At 34.0% G+C, this 18,105-nt stretch overlaps 1 protein-coding gene across 2 annotated transcripts in view; it reads left to right on the top strand.

Annotated features, from left to right (window-relative positions):
• The window catches only part of Fmr1 (synaptic functional regulator FMR1), a 238,509-nt gene that overhangs the window by 209,925 nt on the left and 10,479 nt on the right, over window positions 1-18,105 (top strand). The window contains exon 9 of one of the 2 annotated variants that reach the window (XM_074170312.1): window positions 5,387-5,563. The exons of the other annotated variant lie outside the window; for it this stretch is intronic. Coding sequence (XP_074026413.1) covers window positions 5,387-5,563 — 177 coding nt within the window. The remainder of the gene's footprint in view (window positions 1-5,386; window positions 5,564-18,105) is intronic. 2 annotated transcript variants of the gene reach the window in all.

The raw sequence follows: 18,105 nt of genomic DNA, 5'->3' as shown, positions 1-18,105 counted from the left end.
TGGCCAAAATTAGGAATCGATACCCGCACATACATCAACAACGGCCCTGTATGTCAACCTAATAAATATGGCCGTAATCCCCCCAAACAAGTTTTCCAAGTGAGCCCAACACCAACTAAGCCATTCGAAACAGTTTTTATGGACACATCAAATAAAGAATCAAAAATTCTTGACGATCGTTGACGCTTTCTCCAAATATGGACAAGCGTACCCCCTTCTCATCCTTTGCGCTGTTGAAGTTGCTAATAACTTACTCACTTATATTAATCATCATGGTGTTCCTGAATCACTCAGCTCAGATAACGGAACTGAAAAATGACCTTATCCAAGAATTCGCAAACACCCACAACATAAAATTACATTATGTCTTCCCCGATCATCCTGAATCTAAGGGAATCGTTGAACGATTCCATTCCACAATCATTGAACATTTTTGAATTCTTCAAACTACCCACAAAGAGCTAGACATAATCTAACAAATGCCTTATGCAATCATGGGATATAACCATTCAATACATTCCGCAACGGGAATGAAACCCATTGATGTCATAACTGGACATATATCCACATCAGATCCTTTCAATATCAATATTGAAAATCGCGTTACAAAGCGCCTACATGGGAGCCCATAAAAACAAGACTTCAGATATCTATAGGAACCTCAATGAAAAACTCAACAAATTGAAACAAAAACTAATTGAAAAACGGAACGCAAACTGCGAACCCCCTCTTACTTACAAAAAAAAAACACCTGCATACAAACGCACTGAGGCACGTAACAATTTTGCCAAAGAATTTAAAACCGTAACGGTTTTGAAAAACCAAAGGACAAAATTGAATTTACCTAAAAATACTTTACACAAATCAAGTTTCAAAAGACCATTGTTTCAGGTTCGTCCTATCGCTGACCAGGAAGTTCAAATACAGTCACTAAATAAAAATCCAAGTATCCTACCCTTTAAATCAGGAAACGCACGAGTCAAAAGTAGTTTCCACACCTTCATTCGTTACTTTGACCTTTTTCCTATCGCTGATGACCTTATCCTTATACAAAATCAATATTCAAAATTACTCGAAGCAGTCAATACCAGACTATCACACCCATATTTTCAAGAGTTGAAAGCGATCAATCAGTCTATATTCTTTCAGCTCCAGTTATCATTTGCTAAATTTGATACTTACACCCATCAGGAGATCAAAACGAGGCCTTATAAACGCATTAGGCAGTATAATTAAGAGTATCAGTGGTAATCTAGATTCTCAAGACGCTGAAAAGTATGACCAAGACATTATAGAATTGCAAAACAGCCAGGACAACATTATTTCTAGGGTAAATGATCAGAGTTCACTCTCAAAACATATAATTGAAATTTTCAATGGAACAACTGCTACGGTGAAACATAATCAACAAGTTATTGCAAATAGAAATGATAAAATTGCTTCAGAACTCTCAACGTTTGTTTTTGATTTCAATCATTTTCTTGAAGCAAAAAAAGCATTCGATCAACTAAGTGCCATTTCACAACTATTGATTCAAATATCAACAGATCTAGAAAATGCAATAACTTTTGCAAAATTACATACTACGCACCCTAGCGTTTTGAAAATAAAAGATCTCGAAACAATGATAATATTTTTATCAGAACATTATTCTTTTGAAAATTTGTTGTTTGGATTAGACCCAGTAAATACGTCTCGATACATCTGATAACGGATGAGGTGTATTTTCAATATTCCACAACGACCTGCCTGGACCTGCACGATGTCTACTGCCCTTGGAACAACCTCCTGCCGGAATCCACTACGAGGGATTGTATCTTCCAAATCCTGAGCATCGATTGTAACCCACTTAACTGCGGGCTGAAATCAATCCAACAGGAATCAAATATTATCGAATAAGTAGATGAAGCCCACTATATTGGCATCTTCAAAAATGCCACTCGTATTCAGACTATTTATAGAACAACAGACATAATCACTCACAAGGGAGCACATTTGATTATCCTACCTCTGGGATGTCAGTTCAAAACCCCCACGGACGAAAATGTCAACCAAGCAGCAGAAATACGAGAACAACCCCTACTTCTACCAGACATAATGCTTCCTCAAACCCCAACAACCCAGGTGATACCAGTCCTAAAACTCCAAGATGTTCCTCTAGACAAGCTAAACGAAATCCACAGAGAGGCCGACCGCTTATTACCTTTGACAACACATATTCATCCTTTACCAGGTTATATTTGGACAGTTCTAGCATATGCTATTATCATAGTATGCTTTTTATCTTTGTTGTATACCTGTTGTACACCTGTTAGTCCGACACCAACTACCTGAAGAACCTCAAGAGGGAAATACAGATCCACCCTTACCAAAGCAGCGGAAAACATTTTTCTCTTCGTGAAACACTGTTTTCCATCTTCGGAGAGAGGAATTACGTTGTCACTGACCCCAGATTCTGCTAACACTCAGCTACACTTCCTAGGAAAGCGAATTATCAGCATAGCAGGCCAGAGAGCTTCGCCTCGAGAAACGACCTGATGCATTCAGTCTGATTTATATATGTACTGTTAACATCGTTTTTATAATTTTTATGTATTGAATAAAAAATCAAAAAACTAATAGAGTTTATTCTATGATTTTCACTATAAGGGTTTTACTTCTTTAGTTATGCTTCTTCAAGCATAACTGATGTTATGCTTGAAGAAGCTATTGTATAGCGAAACACGTGTCGCGGTTTTTGTAAAACCCTTATAGTGAAAATCATAGAATAAACTCTATTTATTAGTTTTTTGAATATGGATTTTCATCAAGTATCGGCCAGTTCTATTCAATGAATAAAAAATCATTTTTTAAAAGACTTTTCGGTTTCTGGAAAACATAAGTCGCTACAAACCCTTGGCTAGAAATCCGTGGTTCACACTCGTAATTGACAGTCGCGTTTTCAAAATAACGGGTGATTTTTTAAGAGGTATAGGATTTGATTTTCAAAACAACACAAAAAAAAATGGAAAACCTGATGAAATCTTTATTGGAATCGATAGAACGATCAATATAATTTAATGTTTGAAGATGATTTCATGCAAATGTTCTCCGAGGCTCCGCTTTAGATGGTCCATCTGCAAGGTCCAATTTTGGCACACTCTCTCCAACATATCCATCGGTATTTCACCTATAAATGCTTCAATATTGGCTTCCAGACCGTCACTCGTTGCTGGTTTATCCCTGTAGACATGAGCCCTAACATGACCCCACAAGAAATAATCCATAGGCGTTAAATCAGACTATCTAGGCGGCCAATTGACGGGCCCCAAACGTGAGATAAACTGTTCACCGAAGGCGGCTCTTAATTGGGCCATTGTTTCGCGTGCCGTGTGGCATGTGGCACCGTCTTGTTGAAACCACATGTCAGGCATGTCCAATTCATCCATTTTGGGCAACAAAAAGTCGTCAATCATCACACGGTAGCGCTCGCCATTCACAGTAACGTTCCAACCATAATCCACACCAAACAGTGACTTTTTCGGGATGCATCGGTAGCTCTTACAATGCTTGTGGCTGGTCTTCACTCCAGATGCGGCAAATCTGCTTGTTAACGTATCCATTCAACCAGAAATTAGCCTCGTCGCTGAACACAATATTTCGATAAAAATGTGGATCTCCCTTCAACTTTGCCAGCACCCATTAACCAAATTTTAGACATTGTGGGAGGTCGTGTGGCTTCAATTCTTGCACTAGTTGTATCTCATTAGGTTTTACACCCAAATCCTTTCGCAAAATTTTGCACGTAGTGGAGTAACAGAGGCTGCGAACGGTGGTGAATCGACATTTCACGGTCATCACGAACACTGGCGGATACAGCCGCAATATTTTCTTTGGTCCTAATTATGCGTGTTGGTGGTATAATGTCCAATAATGTAAACTGAGGTCGAAATTTAGTCACAAGCTTTCGAATAGCTCCCTCAGTAGGCCGACGAAACTGCCCATAAATTGGAAGAAGTGCAAGATGTACTTTCTTCACCGAGCATCAATTTTAATAATAAAATTCAATAACTTGCAAGCGTTGTATTCGTAAGTCGATTCATGGGTGAATTATAGACCAAACTGAACAAGTTTGACAATGATACAAGACACGATTCACGCGTGATCTGTCAAAAACAGTTTTGCCAAAAAGATACCAGCAAAAAAATCACTGATGGTGATGATGATGAAGTGATATTTTTTTAAATGAAACACCCTATATTGTATCATGTATTTCGATTCGTAATAACATTCTCAACAACAAATCTCGTATCACCTTTTTTCCTTAAATTGAAAGTGATGTATGTGGAAATATTTATTTCTTTCACTTGTACAAAAAAATTACGAGGTATAAAATATCGAGTAAATATTCAAAAACACCGCCTTCTTGTTGAACACATATTTGGGCCCTTCTCTTGACACAACGTGTTGCTTTCAACACCATTCGTCCATCAATTATATTAATTATAGTTTCAATATAACTTTTCAGTTCATCTACATTATTATGTTTCATTTTGTACACCTCATTTTTCAGAAATTCCCAAAAATGGAAATCTAGAAGCGTCATGTCTGGTGAACGAGGAGGCCTCTTAACAGGACCATTTGTAGCAATCCATCGGTTTTCAAAACAGTCTTGCAACTTCCTTTTTACGCCACTGAAATTTGTGCTGGTGCTCCATCCATCATCTGACGAGCCTCCAGATCAAGATCATCGAAAAACCAATAATTCTGCCTCTAAATAGACCACACCAAACATTAATACTAAATCGTCTTTGCGGATTGTGGGGATGGACTAAAAATGGATTATATCTACTCCAATAATAAAAATTATTTCTATTAAACATCCCACAATTTGAAAAATTAGCCTTATCGCTCCATATAATATTTCTATTGAAGTTTGGATCTTGTCTGCATTTATACATAAACTCCGACAAAACCCCAATCATCTCTCAGGATCACCAGGTTCTAGTGTTTGCACGGTCTTAACTTATGAGGAGAAACCTTATGTTTTTTTCAGAAATAGTTTACCTCAAAGTGGGCTAAAACGTCAATTTTTTAGTTCTCTTCTCAAAAACGTTTTCATTGTTCCTGAATCGACGACGAAACAGCATAAAAACGCCGATTAGGTAAATCACGATCGGGGAAGGAATTGCTGGAACGTTGGAGTGCTCTCACGCTATTTTTCTGGCAAACCAAGTAGAATTCTAACATCATATTTTTCAGTAGTGACTAGTATCTAAATTTATAAAAGCCTCATAAGAACGTTTGGCAAACAACTCTCCACATGTTTAAAAAAATCTCGCTTTATTAAACCATTTATTGTTTAATTTTTTGAAAACGAGTGAATAATAGATGCATGTTGATTCAGGTTTTCGACATCAGACTCCAGATACAACCAATGAAAGAATTCATGATTTACCACCACGTTATTATGGAGGTCCTACAGCAAGAGGGCGCAGGGAGAATCGCAGAGATGATCGAAGACGAACTACTGATGATGAAGATACTGTGCTGGATAGCCAGGACATATCTAGGGCAAATAAAGGTAAATTCAGAGAACTAAAGATGATCGAAAAATTTCAATCCCTACAATAGTGAAGAAAAATTTGAAGAGTTTTAATAACATTATGAACTCGACATTGTTGAAATGAGAAACAGTTGTAATACCTTTGTAAGTTTGTTGTGAATTCTCATCAGCTCAATTCTGTATGTAGTGAATTCTATAATACATTGGGTGATTCTTCAGAAGCAGAATTTACTGAGAATTACATGTTATTTAGAGTTTTTCTTGTGACGCTGACAGTGTTGATTGCCTACTCCATCAGGAGAGGGTAGACAAACAAAACTTTACTTATGGGACACATTATAAGCAGTTCATTCACTTTTCAATGGGTACACTTTATTATAATGTGAAGGAAACACAATATGTCGAAGTGCACAATAACCAGTTTGTTAATCTTAGTTGCATATGCATCATGTTGAATTTCATTCGTCACATAGACAACAATAAAAAGTGTAAGTACATAATTTTAATTCAGTCTACACATGAACAAAATCAAAATTCATACAAGCCTAGCATCAACAATTTGAAATTTCTTGAAAAGAGAAAAAAACATTTTTTTCAATTCTGTTCCTTCTTATTTACATGGAATACATAAAAATCTTAGGCAATGCTTAATCGTAACTATGTCTGGCGTAATCTATCACTGTTTCTCCCTTTCTCTCTCTCTCTCTCTATATATATATATATATATATATATATATATATATATATATATATATATATATATATATATATATATATATATATATATACACACACCGTTTTTGTAGCTGATCCCATTATTGCATTCTCAGAAATGGTAAGACTTACAAGGTCGGTTGAATTGAACAATAGTTTCTTATTTTGGGGAATTAGAATAATCTCTTTTAAGATCGAGAACATCAGTGTTGAAATGAAGCAGAAGAACTTTTTTTACAGTTTCATATTTGTTATAATCTGATATAAACCAAATTGCGAAGTGACGTTCCATTAATTAGCAAGTATTAGTATTAAAAAAAATTAAGTTGATGATGAAATCTAATGAACGAAATGTCGCATTGCAAAATGGTGTTTACTTCAGATTATAACAAATATTTATTTATTTATTTTACGGGATCACCCCCATTTGAGAATAAAATTAACAATTATATAATAAAGTAATATACTACATTACATTAACTTGAGTTATTATAAAATACATATCATAATACTACCATGCAGTTAAGAGATTGTTTTTGAATTTGCTGAGAGATATACCAGTTACTTCCAATTTTCTTTCATTAATAAGTCGAAGTGTACCATCAACAGGGTTATGTAAGCCATAATTTGTAGAATGAAACCGTAAGTGAAACAAATCGCTGGACCTTAGAATTCTGTTTGGGACATTGAAATTAATATTTTCTAGAATTTCAGGAGCAACAATTAAGCCATTCAGTAACTTGTATATGAAAATTAGATCAAAGTTTTCCCTCCTTTTTCTCAACAGATTGAGATTAAGGATTTCTAAAATGTTGCTATAATCATGGTCAATAACAGGTATACTCATTCTATGAGCACAACATTTTAGGAATTTGTTTTGAACTCTTTCAATAGTAAGATTGTGATTGTCATAAAATGGAGACCATATCATTGAGCCATAATCTAATATTGATACTACCAGAGACAAGTAAACTATCCTTAAGACTTGAAGGGACAGATGTTTACTATGTCGTAGAATAAATCCAAGACATTTTGCCGCCTTTATCACAATATAGTTCAAGTGGTCTAAAAATTGAAGTTGTTCATCAAAAAAAACAACCAGATCCTTCACAGACGAAACATAAAATAATCCATGGCCATTAATTACATAAGAAGTATCAAGTTTTGTATTTCTTTTGTAAAAACTTATAAAACAGCATTTTGCGATATTCAACTGTAAATTATTCTCGGAGCACCTTGTAACCAATCTATCTAGTTCATCTTGCATTAGTGTTGAATCATATAGTGATCTTATTGGCATGAAAACTTTGAGATCATCTGCGAACATCAAAAAATCAGTATGATGGAAACATTCAACAATGTTGTTAATAAAGATATTGAATAACATAGGAGCGCAGTGAGAACCCTGAGGTACCGCTGATGGCACCTGAATTATAACCGATGTAACGCCTCCAACTTTAACTTGTTGGGTTCGATTACATAAGAAACTTCTGATCCATGTTACAGCTGAGTCAGAAAATCCAAATATCTTCAATTTTTTCAATAAGATATTGTGGTCTACTTGATCAAAAGCTTTTGAAAAATCCGTATACACTGTATCCATTTGCCCTTTACTTTCCAAAACATCCAATATTTTGTGTTCAAAAATCATCAAGCTGGTAATAGTAGATGAAAGAGTATTTAAAGTTCGTCTGCCTTTTTTTATATCATTCGAAATGAAGGCGGTATAGCCAAAAAACGAAATTCAACAATTCTAGTTTTTGGCGAATATTTCAAAAACACTCATTGATATTCTCGATCTGAAAAAATTATTCTACTTCCCCAAACATGGAGAAGTAGAGAGCGAAAACCTTTCTGACCCAAAAATTGATCTCTCCTAAAAATATACCTTTCAATTTATAATTATATTCTTCTTCAACATATATATGTATATATGTTGTATATATGAGGTTTTGAATTGCACTTCTGCCAAACATCTGATTGTTTTTAACATAACAATAACTGTATTCCAAAACAAGCACTTTTCCCAAATATCAGAACTGCAAAAGTCTTATCGACGCGCCTTTCCCCAACCAACTTGGCGGCTTCAGGAGGTGAAGAAAACTGATTACTGAGTGTAGCAGGATACACTTTCACTTTGTGATACGCATGAATGATTTCAGGTAGGAATTCGCGGGAACTTTTCTTGTGATACCTGCAATGAAAGACAAAGAACGAATCTTTTTTGACGGTCGATGTCAAAGCTTGGCTTTTACAAAACTGCCTTGGGGAACATCGTTCACCTTTTATATTCGTGGAGTGAATCTTCTGTCAATCCCTGGCATCTTCGTAAGGGAATATGTCATCGCTAATTACTGCTGTTATAGATGGTTGTATTGAAATCAGATATTGCAGAATTTGTTGATTTATATCTTCTAAATCCGTTTTGGTAAACAATATGTTGTGGTAATTCAAAAATTCTTCTAGAAGTTCATTATATGCCATTATATGGAACTTCCTATATCCTCTCTATCTAGACCCTTTATTTTAAAAAGTTATGTATATTTAGAGACATTTAGAGCCAATGGTTACGGTCTTGACAAAAAAATGTGCATATATGAGCTAGAAGTGAGCCTATGTTTCCTTGACAAACTTTTATTTTTCTTATATGACACCTATCCCAAAAGTGTGTTTAATGAACACCTGATTTCAATTTATCAGGCTCTGGTTTTGGACATCTGAAATTCATATAATGTTAACTGTAAATATTAATTATTTTGGTGTGGTCTGATAGTTTCATAATTATCACATAGATTCACTTTATCATAATTTGGTGTCTTCCCTTGTTTCTCCCTCTAATATATTTAAAAAATCATTAGATTATACTCTGACATAGATAGATAGATATTTATTTCACTACGGTATATACAGGTACATTAGTAGCAAGTCGGTGGTACAGTATGTAAATGAACATCATAACTGAACATAAAACAGTAACAGTAAATTATAAAGAAAAAATATTATCAAATAAAATATACAGAAAAATAATTGAATAAAATGTACATACAATTTCAGAGAGATGTTACGGTTCCCAAAATGCAAGAGCGGATTTATAAGATAACAGAAAAGTAATGTATTGAAATCATATATTTATGCACAGCATCCACCCTGTATAACATTCAAAACAATTCAGTTCAGTTTTTTTGTGCCTAAAGACAATCAGAATAATTCGACCTTGAATAACGTTGATAGGGAAAAAAAAGGAAAGGGAAAAGAAAAGGGTTTTTTCTTTGGTAATGAGAGTTGAGTTTGGTTATCTTCTCTGGAGCAAGAATTTTGAGCTCATCACTTTGTGGATTTGAAGAAACCAAAATATTCAATACGGGAATAACTATATTTGGGTTATCTAAAGGAATAACTCGCCCACAGTATTGGGGATTTTTATTAAGTACCCGTTCTCTTGTCAAATTCCAATCTTCAGGCCACACAACAACTACGGTAAGAACCCACTTCCCGAAAATACCCTAAAGGGTATATCCATCTAAACCTTAATCTCATTTTAGGCCTTCTTATTACCACCTCAAGTCGATATTGTGAACTATATCCTGGTATATCTATCGCAAGGCTAGACCACTACACCCCTTATATCTCTGATTACGGTCTTCCGAGGAGCAAGTATTCTGCATGGAAAAGATCATTGCCTGAGTGGACTGCGTACAGGGGTAGGATCGTGCTGCTGGAGACTATTCTCCCATATCCCATGCATGTAAGGTCTTTCCTGTTATGTATTACACCCTCCCGCACGACCTCGAATCAACATTGCGGCACAAATTGCGAATTCTAGAAGGAACCAAGTATTTACCACACCTTAAGTTTAATCATAAGTTGCTTACATTTATATCTGTGAACCCAAAAGTATACTTCTGGGCCATAAGCCTGTAATCACCACAAGCTTGGCGTGTTTGAAGAAACAATACACTTATCCTCCAAGTGGACTTATATTTACCCACCATCCCTCTCCGCTGAGTTCCGGCAGCCCATAATTTAGTTCCTAAGTAACAAAGTAACCCGTTTCAATCTACGACAACGAAGGTTACAGAGAAAGTAAACATAAAATAATAAACATAGTATATTATAAACATTCTTTAAGCAATGATGTTGTGGCAATATATTCCTCCGTACTATAAAAACTTTGTTTCATTAGATAGTCCTTTACGCGCTTTTTAAAACTTGGCAAGGGTAAACTTATGATACTAAATGGCAGAATATTATATAGATTGACATCGAGTGAGTTCTTAGAGGATTTTTGTAAATTGAACCGGTGAGGTCTCAAAATATTAGCTCCGCGAGTGTTATACCCATGAAATTGGGAATTGGTCGAAAATTTATCTATGTTCTTATGTATTTCCAAAAGTGTCTGATATATAAAGATAGATGGTACCGTAATAATGCCTAGTCTTCTGAAAAATGGCATGCATGAATCACGGAAACCTACGTTCAAAATAATTCTGATTGCACGCTTTTGAAGTGTAAAAACTTTTCTGACATTGGAGGAGTTACCACAGAGTAGAGTTCCATAGCTGACGTGAGAATGAAAAAATGCATAATAAGCTGAAATAAGAGTCTCTATGTTTACAAAGTTTCTCAATTGTCGAAGTAAAAATAAATATTTCGAGAGCTTCTGGTTTAATACCTCTATATGAGGTGACCAGTTCATAGCATCGTCAAGAGTGATTCCCAGTAAATTGACAGTTTTGCCCACAGAAATATTATTATTAGTCGAGAAAATTATTTTTTGTGTTTTTTCTTTATTAAGTTTCAGTAGGTTTGAATTGAACCACGATTCAGCTTGTCTTTCTGCAAGTTCCATGGTTGCGAGCAGATTCTGACAGTTGTTGTCAGAGAACAGGATCGATGTGTCATCTGCATAAATCACACATGCGTAAGGTAATAATTCATAGAAGAGAGCACAGACCCTTGAGGAACTTCGAGCTCAATCGGCTGTAGATCAGATGTTCTGTTATTGCCTTTTCATTAAATACGATGAAAAAAGTGAATGTGCTACCCCTCTGAATCCATATTCTTCCAGTTTATGTAACAAATTTGTATGAGAAACGCAGTCGAATGCTTCACTCAAATCACAAAGTGTCACAGCACTGTGACCCTTTTCAAAACCATCAACTATATCCTTCACAACCCGAGCTACTGATTGAATAGTCGAGCAGGACTTTCGGAAACCGTATTGGTTAGTGTTCAGAAGATTGTTTCTTTCAAAATAGAGGTATAACCTTTTTTTTAGGATTATCTCGAAAATTTTTACATAAATGGGAACGATGGAAATGGGACGGTAGTTTTCACTAAAATTATTATCACCTTTTTTGAAAACGAATGACTTTACTGATTTTGAATTTGTCTGGGAAACATTCTTCGCTAATAAAAGAATTGTAAATAAACGTGAGAGGTTCCATCAAATATGTGCATGTTTCCTTTATGATCTTACTATTAAGGTTGTACACATCAAGGCAATTGGAGTTTTTTAGCTCATTTATAGCATCGAAAACTTCAGATGAAGTGATGGTTTCGAAAAAAAAGGATCCAGATAAGGTGGGTTTAAGTCCATTATCGAGTGATCTCATATGTTTGAATATAACCTCCACAGTTTTGTTCTTTTATGATGGACTTCAAACTGATATATTTGGAAAATATGATCAGATATATGATTTTCTTTGATTGGTTGCTTTTAAGCATTGAGGTTGAAGTCCTTTGAGAGAAGTGAGACTTTGGTTGGTAATTCGGGTGGCAAGTTTGAATTGGTTTATCATTATCATGGAAGTTTATTAGTTTTGAAGTTGTAACTAAATGGGTTTTCACACTATCCTATAAAAAAACTAATTATAAATGAAAATTATTCAAAAATAATATATTAGTTCTGTAATGCAGCATATATGTCTATATTGTATCGGTAAAGATAATTTAAAGGTCAGTACCTTACCAGCTATTCAAAGTTAAAAGGCATTATATTTATTTATTCACTGTCTTCATCTGTTCCGTTCATTTCTGGCATACTATTGATCTAGTATCACATTGAGTAGGTATATAATTTTTCTGACAGTCATACTTCATAAAAAATATATTGGATGAGAAATTTCACTTAACCTCTTGAGGGATATAAGCATATATGTGTACATTTGGTTCATAGTCGATTTACATCATAATATTATTGGTTCAAATGTGCCCGGAGGCAACAGTTGTGGCCGTTTACCTTTCTTCCTTATTACGCATATGCAATATGAGTCAGATTCGCTTCATACTACCTGTTGCCGGCTAGGAGGGTTCCTGCATGTTTTGAGGTTATATTCATCAATTTATCTCTTCATTTCGTCAGCAACATAATTGAGTTTTGGAGAAATAAAAATAGGTAAGTATTTCGAGAACTTGTTAGCTAATTATTCATCACTAGAAACATGTAATTGTGTTGGTATGCTCGATGGAGTATATTGCCGCATATGTGTACATTGTGCAAATGTGTGCTGAATATATAGGTTTGAAAAAATATCAGGTATTGTATATAATCTGTTTTTATTCCAGGCAGGAGATCATAATGAGTGACGAAATACCTGTAAAAACATTTTATGGAACGAGTAAAGGGTCTGTTCGTATTTTGGACTCTATTCAAAATCCAAATAATTCCGATTTGGACGAAATTGAATTGGTGGAGAATGATTATTCAGATGGTGATTTTGATGTATCATTTGGTGTGCCTCACCGTCCTACTGAAATCGAAGATGATGTTTCAGAGTAAAGTGAAGATAGTGAATATGATTTGCCACTCAGTGAAATAGCTAATAGATACAGAGTCAGTTCCGTTTCTGCAACTGATGCTATCCAAGAATCTCTCGTATGGTATTCTGGGAAAAACAATGCCCATAAAGGGAAGGCACCAATATTTCAAGGTCAGCACCTCATCAATGTTACGGGAGATACACCATATGCATTTTTCTCAAAACTATTTCCAGAAGAAATATTTGATCTCACAACTAAAGAAACAATACGTTACGCGATCCAATCAGGAAAACATTCATTCAATGTCACTGTGAGTGAAATGAAGCATTTTTTTGCCATAAATATTATCATGACGTACATAAAGTATCCGGCATATCGCATGTACTGGTCTTCAACTCCAGGCTTACGTTTTGACCTTATTGCTAATGCAATGTCTTTGAAAAGATATGAGGAAATAAATCGATACCTACATTTTCTAAATAATGATGAGATACCAGAACATATTAAAGATTGCTTCATCAAGGTACGACCCTATCTGGATATTTTGGAAAAGTAATTGCTGCTGCTGCTGCTACACCTACGGAATACATGGCAATTGATGAGATGATCATTCCATTCAAAGGAAGAAGTAGAGCCAAGCAATATATAAAATCCAAACCGAAAAAATGGGGTTTCAAAGTTTGGGTAAGAGCTTCAGCAGATGGTTATGTATCCAAATTTGAGATGTACTAGTCTTCAAAAAATCAGACCACAACAGAATTGGGTGTGATTGGAGATACAGTTGTCCGACTGTGTGAAGGTCTTGATGGTTTGATTTTCTGATTGATTCGGCCGTTACTTGATGAAGATCCATAGTAATTTCACAAACTACACTTAAACGATTTGATCTCCACTAACTTTATTGCTATCATTTGAAAAAGCTAATGTTTTAGCGAAACATGTTATGATTATTTTCAATAAAGTTAGTGGAGATCAAATCGTTTAAGTGTAGTTTGTGAAATTGATGGTTTGAATCATAAAATATTTTTGGATAATCTTTTTACTTCAGTTCCTACAGTTACTAAGTTGATGAATTCAGGTATCCATGTGGTAGGAACTGTTCGAATCTATAGAATCAAAGAAGCATGCAAAAAATTGACTGATGGAAAAGTACTTCAGAGGAAGGGTAGAGGTTCTTGTTCTGTAACAACATCCTCGAATAACATTACAGTACTGCGCTGGGTGGACAATAATCTTGTTCATATGATTTCATCATTTGTTGGCAAGGATCCCCAAGATATAGTTCGAAGATGGAATAGGAAAACTAAATTATATGAGGATATTTCAAGACCACAGGCTGTTATTCAGTATAATCGATTTATGGGAGGAGTAGACTTGGCAGATAGAATGATTGCCCATTACCCACATGCTCTAAAAAACAAAAAATTCTACATGCGTATTGCATTTCACTTTTTGAATGTAGCCATAATAAACGCATGGTTACTTTACCGACAAGCGAAGAATCCAAAGCGTCCATCGCTTCTACAATTTTTCAGATCCATCAAAATAATAGAAAAAGAGGGAGACCCTCAACTAACACTCCGAGATGTGTGAAAAAGAAAGCTTGGACCAAAGTGGCAGTGGAAGTTCGCCATGATGGAGAAAGCCATTACCCTGAGAAGAGGGAATATAAAAATCCACCACGTTGTCACGAGAAAAACTGCAAACGCAGAACAAGATATGCATGTCAAAAATGTAAAGAAAGTGTTTATCCCGAATGCATGCAGTCTTTTCATGAGTGACACATTTGCTCACTGGCCACATATGTGTACGCTTGAGTTTTTCAAATTTCAGGACTAAAAAAACGTTATGAATTTTTTTCAACATTTTTGTGTAATAATTCATTAATATTAAAAGCGTAAAAAAAATTCTACCATGATTTTTCTTTCAATCAATTAATTCGTCCCTGAAGAGGTTAATTGATTCTCGTTGTTTTGTGATTTGCCATGTTGTGAAAATACTACTTTCAATTGCCCTTCCTGCTTGTAGTTTAAAGTATCGTAGAAAACGTGTCAATTGAGAAATTTTGCATTTCATCAGTTCGGACTTCCATTGTCTAATATGATATAAATAGATTCCAAAAAAAATTCATTTGTTGGCAATTGCTCAATATGTATTTTACCCTCTTCCGATATTTCAACTGCACTTGGTAATCGATTTAATTTAGCAACCTCTCCAAAAGTCATTAAAGCTGTGGAAGGTGTAACGCAACAAATGCCACCCATACAAAGAAAACTATTTAATCCATCTGAAGTTGATGGATTATGATCTGCATTATCAAACACGTATTAGAGACACGCGCTCGGTTCTATTTTGATTACATTTGACTTGACAGACATTTCATGTAAAGCATGTGCCTCCTAAGGCACAAACACCTAACTTCGCATTATACACATTATAATAGTGTAAGAACCGCATTTTCGATTTGGATATATCCCTGTTGCTAAATGATACGAACGATTTTGGATGTATGACTAGTACTATTGATAATCCTATTTGATCTAATTTCATTTTTGTAGTTTCTATTATATTTTCTCCATTTTCATTTAGACGGAAGTCTAAATAATTGGGTCTGTAGAAAAGCCATCATCTAGAACACTGTCGTCAGTGGTAACACTATCTGCTCTTGGATTTTCTTCTACTGGCATAAGCTACTTTTCTTTTTTGTTTCAAATTAGCATCAAACATTATTCTTCATCTAAAAAGATTTTTCGATACTCAGGTATATTATCGGTGATAGAATCTAAAAAACTCACAACTGATTGATAACTTTTATTATTGTATGGAATAACATTTGATTTGTTTTCGAACTAATTCCGCAGCAGCTTTGATAATCCGAATATGTTCGGATTCCATTTCAGCTTCACGATGGATGTACCAGGCAACGTCTCTTGATCTTTTCTACCAAAGTAAATATTTGTATCTTCGCCTGATTGGTTGTAAAAACGATGTTATCGCCGTACTCACTCTTCAGATGCTGTAACTTACAAATCTGCTATTGTTTCCGTTGTCTTCTTGTTGATGATATCGAGTAATTGACTGACAGTAAATTGGCAGTCACTACTGTCTTCAATGAATTTTTAAACTGAATTCAGACTCTCGTACTTCTTTTTGTAGTTCGGTATCTTCCATTTTATTCTCGAGCATGAAATTCACGTAACAAATTTTGTGATAATGCGCACCAACCGTAACTAAAGACCTGTAGGATCATTCCTACGCTCAGAAACTTCGATTAATGTTGCTTTCAAATCGTCTGATTGAACCAAATATTTTTCATCACGTCTTTTTTCCTTGCCATGGTTTGTCACAGAAGAGACGCAGTTGTGTGAAACTAAAACTCGTAGAACCACGTGACGAAGAAGAGATGTTGAAGGTTCAGGCACAGTAAGAATACGTTTGGCAGAATAATAATAATCATCCCGACACTCTCGATGAATTTTAATTAATAAACAATAAATACTTAAAGCATTATTGTCATATCTGCAATAGTTGGAATTATTATAATTTTAAAAACAAAAGAACGAATGAAAAAGACAAGTTTCAAGTTTGAAAATAAAAATTTTCAAAAAAACATACATAGCTACTTTTACTACATAATTAAGTATCGAAAAAATTTAAAAAAATGTATTTATAACAAATAGTTTTTGAATAAACAAAAAACCAAAAACATTTTTTTTAATTTTAAAGAACAACTGAATTTATGATTTTTAGGGAAAAAAATGGTTCCTTATTTCAATATTTGGTCACCAAAAACGATTGTTAATGAATAAAAGCATTTTTTAGCAACAAATGATTTTTTAAAGGAACCGTTTTCTCTGAAAATCATAATTTTCATCAATAAGTATATTACGAAAAAAAATTTTATATTAACCCATAAACAATGTATTTGTTTATAACATTTTTTAAACAATAACAGTAAAAAATTATATTTTTAAGTAGCTTTCAACTGTTAGACATTGAAGCAATCAAGATTTTGTATTTTTTTTTAATTTCCAATTGTTAATAAAAAAGGAAAATAAAAAAATTGTAATTTTTGCAACGGCGATCTATTTATTAGCCTTTTGAGAATAACTTCAAGAAGTGAAAATTTTTTTTAGGGTTTTAGTTTGTTAATTATAAGGGCTTTCATGTTAACTTTCAGTTTATAAAAAAATTATCAATTGACAAATGCAAAATTAATGGAAACATTGACATAAACATTTTTTAACCGCGGATTATTGTTCATTGATGTGTTTCAAAGTTACATGAATTTTTTTTATTCCTTAATTTTTCATTACCTAATTTAATATGTTTAAATATTTTTTTTGTTGCTGTGTCAGATTGACGCACCGCGCGCGAAAGCCAGACTACCCGTTTTTGGCTCTAGTTTCAGGGCTCTGTAAAAATTATAAATAATAGAGATACATCTCCGGTAGTCGAAATTTTTTTTTAGCAAATTTGATGATCTTTTTGGATCTATTTTTAAAATTCGAAAATTTTGAATATTTTTTGAGATATCAAAAAACCAAACCTCAATTTTTTTACTGCTTCGTTTATATTTTTTATAATTTTTTCAGCGCCTTTTCGAACTTTTTCTTTAAATGTCTTTGTGACAATACGAGTCAAATGGCACCTTTATCGTAACAAACGCATTTTTTAGCAACAAAGAAATTTTGTTAAGAAACCATTTTTTTTAAATCATGATTTTTTCAATTAACATAATGCAAAAAAAAAATCCGAATTGCTTATAAACAATGTATTTGTTTATAATAAATTTATTAACAATAGCTGTAGGATCATTATTAATTAGTTTCTAGCCATGAGACATTGAAACGATAAAAAATAAAAAATAAATTTGTAATGTATTTTTTATAAAATTATAATTTTCAATTGTTAATAAAAAAATAGAAAATAACAATTTTTTTATTTTGGCAACGGTAATCTATTTTTTTGCCTATTAAGGATCACTTCACCAAAGGAAAAAAATGCCAGGGTTTTAGTTTAATAATTATAGGGATTTTTATATTAACTTTCAATTCAGAAAAAGTTATTAATTAACAAATTTA

The sequence above is a fragment of the Leptinotarsa decemlineata genome, unplaced genomic scaffold, assembly GCF_025532065.1.
Source record: "Leptinotarsa decemlineata unplaced genomic scaffold, Ldec_3_MD MMD2_P_RNA_scaffold_8, whole genome shotgun sequence".
In the NCBI taxonomy this organism is placed as follows: Eukaryota; Metazoa; Arthropoda; class Insecta; order Coleoptera; family Chrysomelidae; genus Leptinotarsa; species Leptinotarsa decemlineata.
This window is presented reverse-complemented; position numbering and strand designations above follow the sequence as displayed.